The sequence below is a fragment of the Pseudomassariella vexata genome (genome assembly GCF_002105095.1).
Source record: "Pseudomassariella vexata strain CBS 129021 chromosome Unknown BCR38scaffold_4, whole genome shotgun sequence".
Taxonomy (NCBI): Eukaryota; Fungi; Ascomycota; class Sordariomycetes; order Amphisphaeriales; family Pseudomassariaceae; genus Pseudomassariella; species Pseudomassariella vexata.
In genome coordinates, this window is record NW_024467959.1 from 2,473,277 (window position 1) to 2,493,014 (window position 19,738).

At 51.9% G+C, this 19,738-nt stretch overlaps 6 protein-coding genes across 6 annotated transcripts; 3 read left to right on the forward strand and 3 right to left on the reverse strand.

Moving 5' to 3' along the window:
• Nucleotides 1–50: 50 nt before the first annotated feature.
• Nucleotides 51–849, forward strand: BCR38DRAFT_161879 (uncharacterized protein). The gene has a single exon (XM_040853788.1). It carries the CDS (start codon nt 294–296, stop codon nt 765–767), a length of 474 nt encoding a protein of 157 aa, XP_040718273.1. The 5' UTR covers nt 51–293; the 3' UTR covers nt 768–849.
• An 82-nt stretch (nt 850–931) lies between these two features.
• On the reverse strand, nt 932–2,474 carry BCR38DRAFT_456344 (uncharacterized protein; the record flags this gene model as incomplete). Its single annotated transcript, XM_040861906.1, has 2 exons — nt 932–2,158; nt 2,262–2,474. The coding sequence occupies 2 exons, from the start codon at nt 2,472–2,474 to the stop codon at nt 932–934; spliced, it is 1,440 nt and encodes a 479-aa protein (XP_040718274.1).
• Nucleotides 2,475–3,404: 930 nt separating this feature from the next.
• On the reverse strand, nt 3,405–5,118 carry BCR38DRAFT_337752 (Pal1 cell morphology protein-domain-containing protein; the record flags this gene model as incomplete). Its single annotated transcript, XM_040855556.1, has 3 exons — nt 3,405–4,261; nt 4,322–4,754; nt 4,867–5,118. Coding segments are annotated over 3 exons (1,542 nt in total), but the record flags the coding sequence as incomplete, so codon positions are not given.
• A 4,847-nt stretch (nt 5,119–9,965) lies between these two features.
• On the reverse strand, nt 9,966–11,797 carry BCR38DRAFT_427805 (N-terminal C2 in EEIG1 and EHBP1 proteins-domain-containing protein). Its single transcript, XM_040859853.1, has one exon. It carries the CDS (start codon nt 11,435–11,437, stop codon nt 10,007–10,009), a length of 1,431 nt encoding a protein of 476 aa, XP_040718276.1. The 5' UTR covers nt 11,438–11,797; the 3' UTR covers nt 9,966–10,006.
• Nucleotides 11,798–12,230: 433 nt separating this feature from the next.
• On the forward strand, nt 12,231–15,710 carry BCR38DRAFT_427807 (POPLD domain-containing protein). Its single transcript, XM_040859854.1, has 2 exons — nt 12,231–15,491; nt 15,559–15,710. The coding sequence occupies exon 1, from the start codon at nt 12,559–12,561 to the stop codon at nt 15,379–15,381; it is 2,823 nt and encodes a 940-aa protein (XP_040718277.1). The 5' UTR covers nt 12,231–12,558; the 3' UTR covers nt 15,382–15,491; nt 15,559–15,710.
• Nucleotides 15,711–16,884: 1,174 nt separating this feature from the next.
• Nucleotides 16,885–18,820, forward strand: BCR38DRAFT_161943 (FAD/FMN-containing dehydrogenase). The gene is made up of 3 exons (XM_040853789.1): nt 16,885–17,723; nt 17,781–18,463; nt 18,534–18,820. The coding sequence occupies exons 1-3, from the start codon at nt 17,068–17,070 to the stop codon at nt 18,731–18,733; spliced, it is 1,539 nt and encodes a 512-aa protein (XP_040718278.1). The 5' UTR covers nt 16,885–17,067; the 3' UTR covers nt 18,734–18,820.
• Nucleotides 18,821–19,738: the final 918 nt, after the last annotated feature.

The window sequence follows — 19,738 nt, forward strand, 5'->3', positions numbered from 1 at the left end:
TGTGGTAACGTCGACGCCGTCCTTTTCAAAGAGAACAGTTAATGTCAATTAAGCATAATCACACCATGAATCGTAATCGAGTTTACACAACCACATAGTTGCCTAACCCATGTCTCCGCGTCATGATTCCTTTCGCGGCTACAGCTTGCGTCGTACCTCATACGTTTCAGGGCGTAAGCCGCCTTCTGATTGGCCCCCCGGGGCTTAGCTGCCCTCGATCGGAGTAATGAGATGTCCGCTCTGCCGGTGCATCACTTACGCAGATCCCGATGCTGCCGGAGTAGTTTGTCGAGATGTTCCATGTATGGGTCTTAGCAGTGGCCCAGGAATGTTGTATGTATCTTCCAAAGCCTGTACTCACCCCGCAGAAACCTTTCCTGTGTCTTCTTTGCGTAACGACAAACCCTAGACCCTGCTCAAGACAACGGCAGTCTTCAAGACGGAATAAATGCTCCTGTCTCCTAGCTCAATCACAGCGAGATCCTCCATATAACGAACGGTTGGTGAAGCTAGCGAGACCACGAAGGCGGCACTTCTCTGGAAGAGACTGCGTGTTCGGCCACATAGTGGCAAATAGAGGCATGGATAACATGAGTCGTCAGGGTACTTTAGTGTCTCGACATCCCCCAAGTCTTGACAGTATGCAGTTGTCTCGAAATGGTGGTGCTGTATCGACAGACCCGGAATTTCGCCATAGAAGCTCGCCTTCAAAAATTGCCAACAAGTCAACTACCTGGCACGCCGACTCTGAGCGAGAACCTAGATAACTACTTGAGGCACCATAACAGATTTTCCTGTAGCAGGAACAAGTGGCCGCGGCACCATTGCCGAGTTGATTGTCATACATACTGCAAATTGAGTTGTACTCAAATCCAAGGCGGCAACTGGAATGGTTCGAGCTCGTTCGAGCTGTGCCCAAGATTAACCAAATTCAAACGCTCCTCCCTCCAAACCCAGCAGCCAGCCTAACGGGGTCAGTATTATACCTCCCCTCCCTTGCTTCAAAGGCATCAACAACCATAACTCCATCTCGCACATTCACAGCCCCCCACCTCTGCTCCCTTTCCAACACCACATTTATTCCCTTTCCCCCCTGCCCCCCCTCTCCCAATACACCGATATCGTCCAACAGAACCTCCACAACCCAGGCAAAACTCGCATTCCCCCTTCCGACAAGTCTTTCCTGGAACGAAGCCGGTGCAAACATAGCCTCAGCATCGATTCTCGATCTCGGCACCCGCGTGCACAATAGGTGCAGGTCCAGAAACTGCGTGAACGTCAGTCCGAACGCGGGTTTGTTCCTTCGGCTGAGTGCGGCGCCCGCGGATCCGTGTCCGGCGTGTGTTAGGGGTCGTGGATTGAATATTGAGCGCAGTGTGGTGTCCAACGGTTTTTCTTGCTGTTTATTACTGGACTTGTTGGGCCGGTCTGGAGTCGCAGGAGCAGCAGCTTGGGTTGATGGAGAGGTTGTAGTATTCAGAAGGAGAATAAGCGGCCCGGAGGATCGTGAGAGATACCTTAGATGGGAGGACAGGAGTTGGAGTGAGGTGTGGGCGGAGGACTTGTCGCGTTGGGTGAAAAGTGTTGTCAGGAGGGTTGAGAAATGTGTTATCAGGATTATATCTGGAACACTTGGTTGTGCCTCTCCGGTTGGTTCAGTTTGCAGAGCCTTGGCTGAAGCATCCTGTGTTATAACTTGGGGAGATGCATTAAAACCGGACGAAGGTGAGGAGGAGAGAGCGCTTTCGTCCTCGCTATCAAGGATTTCTGTCCGCAGTGGCGGCAGCCTTGTTGCAGGGGGTGATGGTGCAGACCTCTGTGAGGATTCAGGCGGCTCAGATTCTGGCTCTGGCTTTGGATCACGTAAACCGGCAGCCGAAAGCGGCGTCTCGAGCTCGTTCAGCACTTCCCATAGGCCCTCGATATCAAACACACGCGAGATAGAGATGCGCTCTAAACACAGCCGCACCAGCACTTGTACATCGGCGGTTGAGCTCTCTTGGCCAAGCTTTGCTTGTGCCTGAGAAGTGATGACATCCCGGAGCAGTGGCAGTATCGCTGACGCAGGGAGTGTAGTGATGATGGCTGCTCGTAACTTGGTCGAAGCTATGCCCGAAAGGCTGCCGATCAAGCCGTGTGCCACGGTTTGCACGCCAATCTGTACAGAGAATCAGTGTCCCGTCCCGAAAATGAGTTGAAATGGCCGGAAACACTTTGATGAAGTTGTCAACAGCATTTCAAGGTGAGAATATAGGACTCACCAAAAGACCCATATCTGCCTCCTCAGCACTCAACCCCACGACGCACCCGCGTTCAAGCCCGCCACCCAAAACATATTCATCAATCTCCCTACATCCAGTCCTCAAGACCCCCATGCGCTTCAGCTCCTCCCTCCTCGTGTTTTCGACCTCGAAAAGCGTCGCTCCCGAGATCGGTTCGACTGCGAAGTGCGAGCTGGCCTGAGACGGCAGCATGTCCGCATTATTGTCCATATCGACCGCCTGGCTGGTTGGGGCTGCCGGGCCTGCTATGACGAATGCCGTTCTGCCGCATCAAATGATGAAATTCTCCCATTATACAGCACGTGATTTCCAAGACACCGGGAGATTTGCTTGCGCTTTCGCTGTTTGAGTAAGAGGATATAGCTGGTTTTGGATATCTTAGTGGAGCAAGTCGATTACAGGCTATCCCCGCGTTTGGCAGCCACGACTTGAACCTCAATGCGTGCCTACCAAGTAGACCATGGAAGCAAATTTCGACCAGGCTGTCCGGCAACATAGAGGCAATTCTGGAGGTGCATCCGTCGGCTTTACAGCTTCTTCTTTTCATTTGTGCATCAAGAAAACCGAAAATAATTGGGGTCGTATCGTCTCGCATACTGGGAGCCTGCCTCGCAACATCATTACCACTTAGACCATCTTACAAAACACGATCACACTGCCCATGGGGCTCAATTGATCGTTTTCATTACAATCTGCACGACTTTCCTATCGAACGAACCCCGATGTGTCCCTCATGTTATCCCGAGGGATCAAAATCATCCATGTCGCAAATAGGCCGAGTTAGCTCGTATCCCGCCTTCTGCCCGTCAGAGTTGTTGTTCCACTACTACAAAGGTATCCTGACAAAAAAGTGTGATGAAGGAACGTTGGGTAACTACTGCCAATACCGAAGCTACCCACCAAGCCGGTCCTACTGGAGAAACTCAACTGAAGTGCGTAGGACAGTAAATTCGCATCTAGCGGCCCAAATGTCTTAACCCTTTCGACACATTCTCTGTTGTGTCACTGCTACAGCTTTTCCCAGTGTTTTCATTGTTGAGCACTAGGTTTATGCGACCATGACCAGCCTCGTCGTCTCTCGTGTTTGTGGGACGGCTCAAGTTCGGTGACTGTGCGGGTTCCCTAAGCCGCAGTACCGGGAGCCGGACTCGGACCCTGAGGTGGCTCTGGTCGTCTCCGTCCACCCTTCAAACTCTTGACTCGGGCCAGGAGCCCATTGCCCTGCGGCTTTGCTCCCGTCGTTGGGGATGTAGCATTTGAAGCATCAGTTGTGGCGCGTCGTTCTAGTTGGCCCGGACCGGTCCCGCGCACATCGTTGTTAGGAGACATGGGCGAGATTGGGTTGTTAGCTCGCTTGACAGAGATACGCTCCTCGTTCTTGTCATACTCGTTGAAGAAAGGATTTCGCTCCCCTGTGCTGCTGCCGCCTGTGGGCAAATCACCGGATCGCGGGCCCACGTAGTCCGGGTTGGTCATCCGCCCATTGCTGTGATACTCTCGCGGGCCTCGGTTGATGCCGCGAATTCGCTGTGCCAATGACTTCTTCCTCTGCAGACCTTGCTCAAATGTATCCTGTGCTGTCTCGGCCTGACGTCGCTGAATGGCAGAGCGAGCTGCAGGGGTGCCCTCCAAGAAAGTGGATGTGCCCAATCCCATCGATTCATCTCCGTGAAGGATGGAGCCACGCTTCAGGGGGTCGAAGACAGGCACCTGATCCCTTCTCTGTGGAGCATCGTAGCCACCCGCGCCGCCGGCAGCACCACCACTCTCCCTGGGGGCAGTTTTGCTGTAGTCCTTGAATGCCTCGTCATCATGTTTACCCATGAATGTAGCGTGATCCGGGCGGGCGTTCAAAGGTCCAGAACCACCAAGAGAGTTGTTGAGCGACCCCTCGGGGAAAGCCTGCATGGGGGCGCGTCGGCTGCCCTTCCGATTGCGGTGCGGGCGCAAGGCATCATAAGGTCCGTCGTGGTGGAAGTCTGCAGATTGAAATGGTTAGACATTGTCCTTAGCTATGATAAATTTACGAGGCAGCTTACACCCAGTACCGTCCAGGCCCGTCTTGTCCAAGTTGTCAATAGGGTCGAGAGGCAACTTGCCACCCTTCGCGCTGCGGTAGCGCTTTTCACGTTCGCGGCGTCGCAATTCGCGCAGCTTCTTCTCTTCTTCGCTCACAGGCTTCTCGGCGTTCACAGAGGACTCGGAGTTGCGTCGAGGAACACGTTTGTCGCGCTTGTCGGGCGAGTCAAGGGTTCGTTCGCCACCAACGGAGGCACCTGCTTGGTGTCTACGTCTCGATTCCTCTTCCCGAGAACGCGTCGGGCGATGCGAGGGCGGTGGACCGCGACCGCGCGGGGGAATATTCTCGCCACGGGGCGGGCCGCCTGGGGCAGGTCGAGTGGGCGGTTCTCGCGTGGCATTTGGGCCCGGTCGAGGCTTGGGGCCGCTTCCATCATCAATGAGGAGGTTATCCTGTGGGTTCAATATCAGCACTCAATTGACTGCCTGTGCGACCATGGAAAATGGGCGATCAATGCGGTGAGCAGCGAGTAGGCTGCGGGAGAGTTGGGCGGAAGCGACTTACAAAAAGCTCCTCGGCAGTCTTGGACGAGGTATCCTTAGATGACATGATGTCTGGCGATTTTACCCTCTGAGCTGGAGGATTGTTGAATGGGTCGAGGAAAGGGTTTCGAGAGACTGGACGGGCGGGAGGATCATCAAATGGGGAATGGGGTGTAGGAGGGAGACTGCTAGGACTTAAGCCGATGGGCGAGGCAGCACATTTGCGAAAGGGGTTGTTGGACGACAGATTGAGCGTCAAGCCGGCAGATTGACCACTGGACCGACCTATGTAAAGGAGCAAACAAGACAGTTAGCAGTTGAATTGGGAATGGGATTCGGTGTGCCGGGCCAGTGCAGGTGGGAATGACGACTGTGATAGGCATATGAAACACCAATTTCTTAAATGACACAGGCAACTGGCCCGAATAAGTGGATCGAGATGCCAGCGCTTGGTGTGTTTCTTCCTTGGAAATGCCCAGTGTGGCAGTGAAAGAGTGTCGTCGACCCCTTAAACGATTGGATTGTCCATCCAAACAATCCATGTATCCACCAAAATTCAAAATGGGAAGCATGATAAGGACTCCCGGTTTGAAGGGGCTGGGTACGTGCTGGTTGGACAAAAGGGGTCGCGTTGTATAGGGAAATGGGGGTGGTCCTTCTTACCTGATAAATCGGCCGACATGGTGTCTGTTTTGTCTGTTTTGTCTGTTTGCGGTGCAGATGTTCCTTGTTCGGGTGTGGGATGTCACTCCTGCTGGGGATCTATGTCCGTTTGCAGATGTCCCTGGTGTCGGGTGCTCGGTGTTTATAAGCTGGTGTTGCTGCGTGTGTTGTACGTTGTGCGTTGTGCGAAGTGCGAATACTCGGAAGTCAATATATTCAACCAGGTTGGCCGCAGGGACTGAGCCAAGGCCCTTTGAGCACAATGCCAGGAGGCGTGCGAGGCGTGTGAGTCGGCGTGCTGTAGTGCTGTAGGTGCACAACAGGCAGGCTGGCACTCTGGCAGGGTCGGGTAGCTTAAGTCAAGAAAGGGGTGTGCCGATCGGCGAGGCAAAGAAGCCAGGGGAATGGATGTCTTTGGCGAAAAAAAAAGGCCTGCGACCCGCCGATGACGCGGGGTGCCCTGGAGCTGTAATTGAGAGCGTCGTGAGCGCGATTGTCAATGAACGAAATTGAATACAGGGTGCCTGGTGTTGACGATCCCGATGAGAGCGGCGTCAGTCGGGACGGCAAGGCGGCGGGCCAAAAAATCGTCGTCACTTTGAGTTCACGGCTTGGGTGGATGGAGTCGTCAATGCAAGGGACGAACGGCTGCTCTGACGCTGCAAATGGAGCTAGGGCACCGTCCAGTGAGTGCTACTGCAGACAGACCTCAAGGACAAGTGAGCGAGCGTCTGGCATCCGCCGGCCTTGTTAGAAATTGGCAGGCAGGCAGATGGGACTTATGGATGTTGAATGTCGTCTGACGATGGGGGTTTGCGATTTGCTGCTTGTTGATCCTCAACGGGGACGCTTTGTTTTAATAAAGCTGTAATTCGGATTTGGCTGGTTTTAGGTTAGGGGCGGGTTCGGGTCGATGGGATGGCGTTGAGTGGAAGCGGGGCAGCTGATCGTATATGTGGTAGATCGAGGCAAGAGAAAACAACCCTTGGGGGGAGAATAGATGTTGTGAAGAGGATCAAGAGTTTGGAAACGTCAATAGAAGCATGGGGGCGAGTTTTGCTAAGGGAAACAAGAGCAGGCGCATGAAAGCATATGGGGTCCAGTCTGGTTGGGCGAGAAGGAGGAAGCAACCTCGGGGAGACTGTAGAAGTAGCTACTGAGGTAGTGGTACTTGTTATTTGGAGCCACTCAACGTGTTACGACAATAGCAGAGAAATAGCCTTTGGGCCAGCGATGGAAGATGAGGTCCAGCTTTTTACAGTGAAGATCAATCAATATTGAAATGCAAGTTCCAACATCTGCTTAGAGACCAGGGACCACCCGTCAGGGGATGGGGGCCTAGAGAGGGGATGAGTCTCTAGCGCTGCTCAGCTCAGCTCAACGTCCACGGGTTCATTTCGACAAGCTAGAGATACAAGTTGCCGGCCGTCCGCCCACCGTGACGCCTCTTAACAGTTTCTCGGGCATTGGTAAATCATAAATGCCAGGCATGTGTGCATGCAGGTGTACAAGTTGCTTGACAAATTTACCGACCATGCGCCATTCCAGGCACACCTAAGCCCCTGAGCCTGGTCAACATGTTATTACGGAGTACTACTGTGACCTTATTTCTCCTAGCGCCTCGATGGCCTTGAGTTCCGATTGCCTATTTGAGATTTTTCCAGAATTTGCCGATACCATAGCTGCTGTTAGACGACTCGATTGTTAGTCTCCAGAACCATTCACTCTACTAGAATGGCAGAAACTGTAATAACAACAATAACATGGTTATGAGGTATGTCTTGCACAGTAACGACAGCGGACTCATTCGGAATTTGACCTTCGAGGAACACCTTCGAGGAACATTTGGAAATACGAGTTCTGTGACGAACCAATCATGCCACATCCCTGCCTCGCTTACACCTGACGGTGACAGCGCCAAACTGTTATTCTCATTACAGAATGACAGTAACGGCCGTGATAGACTAAAGGGCGCACGTAGGATCAAATACTGTAGGATAACACGTTATTATCCTACTGCGCCGTTTCATGTGTCACCCTTTGATGGGTTATTGGGCTTCCTAGTGCGGATGGTAACAGTTCAAGGTAACTCGCGCCCGAATCCCGAGATGGAATTTTCGGTGGCATAGGTCCCACTAACCCGCTTATTATGGTGGGACTTCATTCTCTGCAGTTATGACCCCAGCGATCACAGCAAAACCCCCAACCTGCCTGCCACTACGCTGCATTCCGTACCTTAACACGTACCAAAACCCGCATCGCTCTCTTTCATGCTGGCAGTTTGCGCAAAGCAGCAGAGGCCGTCAGTGCTCACCTGCAGCGCTGAGATCAAACTCAATTAAGCTTCATTCCCTAACAGCCACGTTGTCGGACGTGCAAAATCGATAGATTGACCTCAAAGTTTCCCTAGGCTCGAGGTCAATGGATGGCCGCGCATGTGAGCACGTCAACTTGGGCCCCATATCGTTGATCAGGAACGATGAAGACACATCTCAGAGGACCTGAGAGCTTGGGAGAGCTGCCCCGTAAACTCAGACTTGCCACTGTCGTCTGCTGCCGGCTCCACTTGACCGCGTGGGGTAAAGAGATACCTCACTGCAATGTGTTCTGCTGGGGTCGCAGCTGCTAGGTTGGTAGGCGGGACCCTTCAACGATTCGAATGTGAGTGATAATAGAATGGTGTTGAAGGGAACCAACCGCCCCGAAGCCTCTTATTAGTCCAGCTCTAGAACTCGAACCTGAAACCCCAGGGCCTTCAAGGACTAACCGCACCAACTCCTGTACTGAATTTCGTACATAGCAAATGCACGATGCTACCGGACTTCCAGTCACGAGGTGTATGTAACCGGACGTCTTTCTTGGCAACCCACCGAAAACCCACTTGCCTCACCTTGCTTGCCTGACTTGACAGGAACGTTGGGTACACGTGGTTGGGGAACGGTGCTTATTCAGACAACGACCGCGATGGGCATCATCCATCGCGCAGGAATTCGTGAATAAGGTGAACACGATCTCTCAGGCCCCGGGAAAGCCGATGATGAGGTTACATGCATTTGAAGCTTGGTAGTCGCACAATATCTAGTGTAGATCGCCCAATGAACTTTCACTAATGCGGCAGCTCGAGGACCATAGGCGGCGAATGAGCGTGACTGCCGCGGTCTGCGCTCAGGTCATTATTTCAAATCCTGGGGTGATTGACTTCGTGATTAGCGAACATTCACTTGCAGCTTCGTGTACCAATATGAGGTATTTTTGGAAATAAATGCTGACTACTCAAGTTAAGTGACTATCATACAAGCAGGGTTTATGCGTTCATGCGTTTCTCTTGCCTTCTTTGAGCGAGCCAAGACGACTTGCAGGTTTCGGAGACTCTGCTTTTTGTTAGAACAGGTCTTGGGTACACTCTTCGGACAGGGTACTCAAATAGTCTCATTCTAAGCTGTAGCGTATGATAGTCTGGCAGGAAAGAACCTCATTACCTTTATGTTACATAGTTATTCGGCACCATTGAATTGTACTAGAAGCAATCTCAGTACGCCTTACAATAAAATATTATACTTTATTGTCTTAGCAACACAATATCTCTCTGTAAGGAAACCGATGACATGATAGTATACGGGCCATCACTAGTTCTGGGGATGTCTCGCTGCTTCGCCTAGCCTCTGGGTTAACCTATAATATGAAAATACAGACAGTATCAAGTATATACCTTCGGCGCTTCAAACTCCATATCCCACCCAGTATCTGACTCTCTGTCTATTCGCATTTTCTCATGAGCCAAATACCGACCCACTGTGTCAGCGCCTCAAAATTGGCAAAGGGAGTTGTGCCAAGACGTTTATGATCAATGCACTTCACTTATCTATAAGTGCGGGAGCTCATCACAGGGGTCGCTCACCAGTAGACTAAATCATACTTTATTTGGAAGGACAGGCGGCACCCACTAAAAGCAAGTCATCACGATATCAGATTCCGTGATTCTGGCTCTCTCCAGGACCCATGTTGAGAAGGCTATTCAATCCGTTCTATCTAGAAGCCCGGCGGTTGGAGCATTCAAGCAGCGGAGGAGGCATGAATGTACCAGAATACCCAACACATCATAGAGCAACTGGAATTTTTTTCCCATTGTTCCAGGTCATCTGCCCAGAATCATCTTCTATCCTCACAATATTGCAGAGGCCTCTCGTCTTCTTGTTGCTTTAGTAATGGTATCAGAGCTAGTCCTCCACTTGAAAACCAACTCGCCCAGTAACCTCCTCGTACGGGCGAACCTGGGTATGAGGTATTGAAAATGAGAGCCTAAGATGACCTTGTTCCCCATGACTTAATTATGACCGGACCGCGGAAACTGAACCATTTACCAACATTAATATCTTCACGTGCTACTAATCCAGATATGCTGCTGTCAGTTGCCAGCATACTCTCATCCCCAAACTACACCAAATTCCTTAACCAGTACTGAAGTATGTATTTGCATTTGTCTATCTAGACAGGTATTACTACGCCATAGTCCCAGGCAAAGCCCAAGACACAAGATCCTCCCTAACCTCAAACTCATCCACCTCCCTGGGCCTCATGAACCCCTCCCTCCCTCTCCCCATATCCCTATCTGTAAGACTCCCCAGCGTAGGTGCCAAACTAGCCAGACTCTCGCTGCGACTCCGCATCCCACTCGCGTGCTCAAAGCCGCTCTGTGGTGGCACCAGACTATCCTCTCGACTGTGCTGCCTCGTATGCCCCTTATGCCGACTATGTTCTCCGTTCCCATTGCTCCAAGGATCGCGCGTTGCCCCATTCCGCCCCGTAACCGTTAAGTTGCTCTTCCCGCTCGCGGCGCTACGTTGTCGCCTGTGCATATGCGCTCGCATATGCTTACTATCGTTTGGCCGTAACGTACCACCTGCTGCTTCATCCCCGCTGTTACTGCTGGCGGTGCTCGCGTCCCTGTGATCTCCCTCTCGGCCGCGATCGGCCTTGTCCCCTCTGCGTGGTCCTTTCCACCCATCGCCCCCAGCGAAGATGTCCTCGATGCACTCATCTGCTGGTAGTTCCCCGGGTTGACAAGACCAGCTTGCTGCTAGTGCGCGGCGGTACATATCCTGCAACTCGCTCGCGTCTCTTGATTTGGTGGCGCTCGTTACATTCGGGACAGCGCCCATACCCAGCGCTGCGTCGTCCACAGGCTCGACGGTGTCTCCAGCCATTATACCGGCGATGCCACCAAACATAGGCGCTGTCTTCAACGGAGGCGCAACGTAGTTTCGTTCGCCGTCAATCTGTATCATGAGGATGCCGATCTTGAGTGTGCTGTTGATTTTGCTCTCCTGCATCAAGTATCTCCGGACAATTCCTTCTTCCGCGACTTCCTCCTCTGACGTAGCCTGCTCCGAGAAGCCCCTTGAGGTTGTATTTGTCGGACTAATATTTCCTGGCATGTGCTGACTTGCAGTGCTCAATCTTCGGCCCCCTACTATCTTTTCTCTTGCATAGTCCAAGCTAAGTCCAACCCTGCCACCTATACTCCTCCGGGAGAAGTTTTCACTCTCTTCCACATATTCACTGAGGTTTAGCTTGACGATACCCAGTGTCATCTTCTCGTCCCGGCCGCCGGGCACTATAGGGAATTCCTGAGTGACTTCGAATTCGATCGGACATTCGGTCAAATTATTATTGCGGTCGATTGTGATTCGCAGTGGCACGACCTTGGAGTAACCATAGGAGGCACGATGGCTGATGCTGTCGATTGGGCATTTGGGAGTCCGGCCGCGGTGTTCGCCGTGCATGGAATGTGGGAGGTGCCATTTGATCAATGAGGTGCCGCTGACGAGCGGTACGTTGTTTAGGTCATATATCGTAAGATGAAGCTCAAACTTGGGCTTGCGAGCCTTGTTGACTATTGGGAGAAAGGACGGCATGTTAGCAAGTAGCATGTTGGGATGGGCGCATGGCCGTTGTTTCCGATAATAGTGAAGTGGTTTGTTTTGATTCCGCCAAGGGTTAAGGAGTTTATTATACGAAACTCATATCGTAGCAACAGTATATATACGAGAGAACAAAGAACAAGGATATGCTTCACATGGCGGCAACGGTAGTCTATTGTAACTTGTCCACGCGTTCCGTCCAGGCAATCGGAGATGGGACAAAGCCCGCCTTGGAATGCGGCTGATATGACTCCGGAAGCAAGAAGCCGCCATGGGAAGCTAGGGAACAGCGCCCGGCAAGAAAACGGAGTTTAAAGGAAACGGCTCGAAGGAAGAGGTCGCTTACTCAAGGACGCCATGGTCTGGTTATAATAGCCGCATTCACCCCAGTGACAGGCGTGTCAGTCATTCGGCGGACTGGCTTACCGAATCGGGGATGCCAGATGACAGGAGACCGCCGTTACATCCAGTCATGGTTGTCGTCTAGAAACGTTCGGCGCGTTGCTAGTCCAGCTGGCCCCGAACAGCATGCGATGGTCGGTTAAATCAAATTGCTGTGATTGTAGACGAATAACGGTTCTGGACCACCCTGACTCAGCTTGATGGTCGGATTGAAGTCGACGATGACAGTTGTAAGTTAGGCATTGGAAAGGACAACGCCAACGCGCTTCCAGCTAAGAGACGTCATTGATGGAGCCACAGCATTGGAATTGGAATTGGCTGAATGCAGGGCGGTGGGTCCCGAGTTTTACTTGTTAGGACCTGCCCTGCAGAGTCCGGTGGCTCCGTCCTGTGGCTCCGTCCTGTGGCCGTGCAAAACTTTTCAGTATGGTGCAAGACGCGAATCAATCTGCCTGAGTTAAAGGAGACGCGAGAACCTGCCTTCGCATGCGAGCCTGTAATAGTTCTGGTGGGACCCTGGTGATCTGATGAGGTTGAGATACGTTTGGAAACAGTGGACGAATCCCAAGAATACCCTCTTTGCTGAAACTTGGACTCATATTTGACTGGCCAAATGAGTCGCGTCTCAAGTCTGGGAGCAGAAACGTCAAGTATCACGTCTGGACGAAAGGCACTTACCGACACGACTCGCACCCACAGGTTGACAACTTTTTATCGGTCTTGTTAAGATGCCTCCTCCGCCGGGTGACAAATCGGGCAAATCCGGTGGTCAAAAAAAACGCCTAGCTGGTGACTCTCTGGGGCCAACCACGGGCAAAAGGCCCAAGCCCAATGGCAAGAACATGGGCTCAAGCAATCAGCCTGGCCAGTCGAACCAGGGCAAAGATGGCCGACAGTCATCCAACAAATCCAGACACGGAGGCAAAGACGCTCCGTCTAATAATGGCCCAGAAGCGAGAAGAATGAAAAATCGAGCAGCTCGGAGTATTCCATCTCAACGCTCCGACTCAGCGCTGAAGGATGGCGAGCTCGACCTGCAGTCTTTTGTCAACTCTCGTGGTTTCGAGGTAAAGGCACTGGATGAGAGCATGAGACGAACTCGCGCTACACGTTCGAGCCGTGCATTCCAGCAAGTCCCTTACACGCTGAGACGGCGAGCTGCGGCACACAACCATAAAAGGGTTCCAAAGCGGCTTCAGAAGAGGGCCAAGAAGGAGATGGCAGCGGATAATACGCCAACGGTGAATGCGAAGACCAGGAAACCAAGCAGCACAAGGGATCGGCTGCGATCTGAGACCGTGCTGCGCTTGGGGAAACTTGCTGAGAGGAGGCGAAAACAGAAGTTGCTGAAGAGGGGCAATCTGGACAAGGTGACGATCGAGACACGCATGGCCAGGCCGAAAATCAGGAGAAATACCCTCAATGACCCGTTGGTTACCATCAAAAAGTTCAAGAAAAGACAGCTGAATAAGACATGGCTGCCCACGCATTTGTGGCATGCAAAGAGGGCGCGTTTAACAGAGCCTAACAAGCCGTTGTGGAGGTTTGCTATACCTATCACGCCGACCCAGAAAGTCTACCGACCCGCACATCGTATTCAGTGGGAAAAGGGCGTCATGGCTTGGGATACGAGCTATATGAGCACCATTGGCCTGTGTGGTACTCCTAGGAGTGTTGAACATGTGCTCAAGGGCTTATGTTTAACACAGGCGGTACTGTGGAACGACAAGGGCGCCAAATGGAGGTCTGGGGCTGTTTGTTGGAGTGGCACTCTGCGCAGGAAGGTTGGAGCTTATCTCCGGATCATCGCTCCTGCTTCCATCATCTGGAACCCTGAGTCGGTAAAGCGGACCAATGACTCGAGTGAACCACCGAAGCAGCTTAGGAGGCGACTTTTCATTCGGATTCACCCATCCAGCTTCCTGGAGGCTTTTGAAGAGCTCAATCGTTTAGTGAAAGGCCAAAACCCGAGACCTTACATCGAAGACCTACGGTACGAGATTGGCAGCATCGAAGTCACGGGTCCCAATTCCACCGAGGCGTTGCTGGGCTTACTAAAGCCCTACTACTCCAAGACAGAATCAAAGGAGCCACACGTGGCGAAGTTCCAGTCACTCGCAGGACTGCAAGATCCCGCTTCCCTTCCTCTGGGATCTCTGCTGGCGTTCTCGATCATGGATCCTCGTCTTCGATATCCGCCGAGACGGACGGAATTGCCCGACATGACCAACCAAGAAGCTCAACTTGGCTTGCTTGAAACCCTGTCTAAATGGCACCAAACTGAAGACCCGGTGCCATTCGCTCTATTCGACCGCGATGCTCGGTTCAAGGCTTCTCAGCTTCCCACTCAACAGTCCCTAAATCGTCGCAGAGGCAAAAATGCTCCAGGTGTTTTCCTTGAACCTAGTGAGACCGATACGGCAATTCCAATCATCCTAACTGCCTCTCGTCAGTCACCCAATGCCGGGACTTGGACCTTGATGATGCCATGGAAATGTATTCTCCCTCTCTGGCATAGTCTCATGCATTTCCCATTATCAACTGGTGGAAACCCAGGGCTTGGTGGCTTGAACGAAAAGAGACAGTTGGCCTTTGAACAAGGAATACCTTGGTTTCCCGGTGATTTCCCCGGAACCGATGCAGGGATGGCATGGGAGCTGGAGCAACGGCATGAGCGGAAGAAAGCTTGGGATCGTATGCCCAAGGGAAAGCGAATTGCCTACGAGGCTCTTGACCTTGGCGCGGGAAGAAAGGGGGAAGTTGGCGACGGTTGGGACTGTGGCTTTGAGACCCTTTTCGAACTCCCTGAGAGTGGCACAGACGCCAGTCAACCAGATGAGGAATCCAACGTTGAGATCGAAGGAACTGAACCAGCGAAGGAAAATAAAAGTACTAAGCTTATGAAACATGCGCTGACGCACGTCATTCATCTTACGAAGTCTGCATTCAACGCTTACGTCGATCCTAAGTCAGATCCCTTCCCCTTAGGCGCCATCGTCACAGTTAAGATTCGAACCTTATCACGAGGTACACCCGCTCCCTGTGCCAGGATCTACCGATTACCTACCATCGCGCATGTCCCAGTCTCGACGCAAGCTGAAGTGCCGGCAACGGAGCCGACCCATGTTAGGGACAACAGCAAACTCCCATCTGACCTTCGAGATCAATGGCTAGCTAAGATCCCCGGGAAGACAAACGGCGCAAAGGCCAAACCGCCGCTGAAGCATAATTCAGCGGTGGACCTGGACGTCGAAACTCGCAAACGCCTCCTAGCACAGGAGCTCATTGGGCCCCCTCCGTCCCAGCCTAACGAGGGCAATGTCAACGGGCACCCGTTCTGTCCCGACGCAGAGGATCTGATAGGGTTCGTCACGACGGGGAGCTTCAACCTCAGGAACGGGTGCGGGGAGGGGATCGGGAGTATCTCGGCCGAGATGGCGCGGGAGGAGTTGGGGAGGTATAAGAATAAGGATGACCCGGCGGCTAGGGTTTGTGTTGTTCGGAATGCTGGTCAGGCTGTGGGGTGGGTTGCTAGGTGGGATTTGGTCTGATGGATAGCTCGTCAGGCATCAGTTTTGGTGAGGGTTGAGGCGAAATGAAGTATGATGATACCCTGTATTTTAACCTGGAAATTGGGAAGACCAACGACGAAAACAGTTGTCTGATATTGATTCAGTAGAAGACTCGGAGGGTTGTTTGTGACATGTCAACTACTCCATCCTATTTACCTTTCCAAGACAATCACCCCCAATGATCCCCCGTTCGATGTTACGTCAGTCATGCCCGAAGACCCGCCTCATAAGTGGCATCTGGCTGTAAAGCCGCTCCTGGAAGAACCTACAGGCTCACCAAGGATGCCGATCATAGCATGAAATTTGACAATTATCAGCAACGAGATTGCGATGGTGGTGATCTTACATATAGGTAGCTACTCGTCATCCGAATACCCTGGCTTCCGCCAGTCATATCCGAGACAATTGTCATCCACGACATGCTTTCGCATCTGATAAGATCAGATAACTCGCACTCGTCTGTCTGATAAGTCCGTCTAGGGTGCCAACATGTCGGATCGGTATGTATGTCTATGCACGCACGGTTCATCCCTGGCTGGCAGGCAGCATGCAAGTGAGCAGCTGTCTTGTGCGTGCTCCAGCAATCACATCCACAGGAAAGTGTCTGTCTCGTATCTAATACATTCGCTGTATGCCAAAAGTATCGGGCGGGCAATGTAGAAGTGCATCAAACTCCACCCCCAAGTGCCAACCTTGAAAACTGGCAAAAGCCGAAAAATGAGGATAACTTCAGTCAAGCGACTACGATATTGAAAAGAAAAAAGAAAAAAAATCAATTTATGGAAGCCTTAGAAGATGCAAGAAAAGGAGTAAAAAGTACTTTGCCACTTGGGTTACTCGATAGTGACTTCAAGGCTATAGGCACCATTTCCGGGAAAGGCCACCGCGGTATTGGGTTTCCCCATCACCTCGCAGTCAACTCCCAACACCAAAACAAACCAAAAACACCGGCAACCACGTTCCTGACTATCACCTCAGTACTATGTACATGAAAAACAAGCCCAAAGGTCCCCCGCAAACTCGTCACGCCACTCATTGCAATGTTTTGGCGGGGTGTTACATTGTAGCCTGGGGTCTCTACCCATTATTGAACCTCATCCCCGTCTTGGCGACAGGGGCAGGCTCTCTTTGCAGAGCATGATCACTAGTTTTGGTGTTGGTGGCCAGGAAAATTGAATTTCCTCGTTTCGTTTTTGACCGCAAAACGAGGAGCCCGGTCTTGTTGCCGAAATGACACTGAATCCACAGACTGGTTACATGCGGTGCCACGTCGAATCCTACTTGGTATGACCGCGGCATCTAATTTTCCACGATGAACAGATCACATGTGAAACACGTATAGACGAAGTTAGCTGAACGACCGGGGTTCTGGAAGAGGGCCGAAATGTGAATACCGCGGCTGCGAAGGTGTTTTGGTGGACAGAGGTGAGGGGATCGGTATGTGATGATGACGCAGGGCAGCAGGGTCTCAAGTCTTCAACAGGGAGTGGGTGGAGAGAACTAAGCTTTCTGCGAGGTGGATGGAGTGACTATTTAGCAGTCGCCACATCGTAGCGCTTGCCCCCTGGATCATCCTTGGCTTGCAAGCTGAGATCGAGCTTCATCCGGCAAATCACCCTGTTTCTCACCAGCTCTTCACTGATAGCATCTCTGCCATTCCTCACGATGTTGTCACTTCGCCAAAGCTACCTTTTAGCCTGCACCGTCCTAGGCGTCGCAGCGGTGCCCTACAACACGTTCGACGGCGTAGGGTTCCCCGCCTGTAACGATGTCGCCGCCGTGTACAATGTCACCAGCGTCGACGAGATGGTTCAGATCGTCAAAGATGCGGCTGCGAATGGGACGCCGGTGAGGGCATCGGGAAAGGGGCACATGTGGTACGATACTATGTGCCAGGACGACCCCAACACCATCATCATCCACACCGAGGAGGCAAACCAGATCACCGAGTTCAGTCTCGAGGAGGGCGCAGCATCGGGCTCGGTCGTCATGGAGGCCGGTGTCACCTTCTTGCAACTGGCCGAGTACCTCCACGAGCGCAATGCTTCGATGGGGTATACGCTGGTGAACTGGAACATTACCATGGCCGGCGCCGTCGCCATGGGGGCCCATCGATCGTCCATTCGTGAAGATTCCATGGTTGCTGCAGGTGTGCTTTCGATGGACATCATAAACGGAAACGGTGACATTGTCACGCTCGACAGGGACAACACCAACGATGACTGGCTTGCTGCCTCGACGTCTTTGGGTCTGCTTGGTGTTATTGCCAGGTTGAAGTTCAAGATTTACCCAGACTTCAAGGTCTATGCTCAGCAACTGACGTGAGTACCGGCTGTCTGGATCAAGGATGCCCCAGTTTTCTGACTTTATGTTTCTAGGCTCGAGGAAGATGACGTCCTGAACGGAGACATCTACAACATGATCGCCCCGTATGCCACGGCCAACTTCTGGTGGTGGCCCTACCTAAAGAAGTTCCATTGGCGCACCTACGACGTGATCCCCACCAACAAAAGCGACCAGCAAGGCTTCCAAAACACCTTCTCCGTAACGGAGCTCGAAGGCAACACGGCGCGTACCATCCTTGACAGCGGCAAATATCTGGCCACCTCCAACATGCTCATGGAATCCATCTTCTTCGGACAATGGTCGGAACCCAACTTCCACGAGAAGACGACAGACGAGAAAATCACCGACTGGCCCGTCTACGGTTGGAACTACGACGTGCTCATTGGCGGCTTGTACCCGGGCCAGCAGCCCGAGTGGGACTACAACCTACACGGCATGACGCTCGAGCTCGCCTTTCCCATCATCATGGCCAACGATATGCTGAAGCGCGTGCGGGAGCTCTTCGACGCCGAGTGGACCGAGAGGGGCATCATCATGACGAGCACCTACCGCAGCGGCATAAACATCAAGTTCGGAAAGCCCTATTATGATCTCCTGGGCCAGGTCACGTACGATACAAGCGATGGCGCCGATTGGTCCAAGGGCGCTATCATGTTTGATTTTCCCAGCTTTAAGCCGACTATTGGGGATAAGAAGCGGTTCAATGAGGAGTTTTGTGAGTAACTCCACCTTTTCCTCTCGAACATAACTCGAGAGGTCCCTGCTGATATATCTAACAAAACTAGACCCAAGGCTAGCCAAGACGCTTGTCGAAGAGTTCCCCTGCCGCCCCCACTGGACCAAGAACACGCGTGAGGTATATGGCAACGCGACCAAGAACATTGACCCCGATCATCTGGCGCGGTTCAAGGTCGTAAGGGAGAAGTTTGACCCTAACGGTATCTTCAAGAGCATCATCGGGGAGATTCTGGGGCTCTATGATTAAGGAGGTTCTGCACCAGTTGGACTAGAACCGGGCGGCATATGCCTATTTCAGTGTATATACTTGACGGTTTCGATACGGGATGTTTATAATGATGACTCAAAGATCTTCTTCTCTAATACTTTGGTTGCTTCTATTGGTTGATTTTTTTGGTTTCGTACGTTGTTGATTTCTCGTTACTCATTTTGGGTGGATTCATCCCTTTGTTTACTCCTGATGATGTTTTTTGCGTCATTTACTGCTATTGGTATACTTTTATCTATTTGATCCCAGGCTTTATGCCTCTTTATTTGCTTCACTTATTGTGAACAGCTAAATATATTTAGTATTTTATAACTCTTACGTACCTCTTCTGTGAAATATTCATTTACACCTTCATGTAAAATTGATGCCCAGAAGTTCCAGGGTCTTGGATCCCTTTATTGTGTTAAGGCAATCCAATCAAACAAGCCATTATAGCTTGGGCTGATACTATGCCAAAGAAACAAGAGGCACATTTGGACTTGCGCTCAACTATGTGGAGCACAGCAGCGGCTTGGTGATCACTGCAACTACCGTAAGTCGTGTAAGAAATGGCATGAAGCTGTGATATCTCAGTAGTAGGAGGGACATCATCTGGTGCTTAAAAGATAATTCTGATCGCAGTTCCGCGTGAACCTTTATCTCCCTGCTAGCACGTATATTTACCTTCTGTTAGAATAGAGCCGCTATCGCACCACGGCCGCTACAGTCTCGCAGAGACCTCGCAACGGCAATAGAAGAACCGGTATTTAGTAGGACTATTGTAAGTCGGCTGCTAGGGACGGGTCGGAAAGCTTCAGGGCCCAGATAGCATCGATCTTCTCAGCGGGACTTTGTTGTTACATTGAGAACCAACGCAGTCGCCGATAGGGTGAACCGACCAAGCAGAGTATGTATTTAGTCCAGCCATTAGGGCACGGTTTGACATACGGGAGTCCTAGTAGAGGGACCGAGAGCTTCGAGCCTACGGCGTATTTAATAATAATA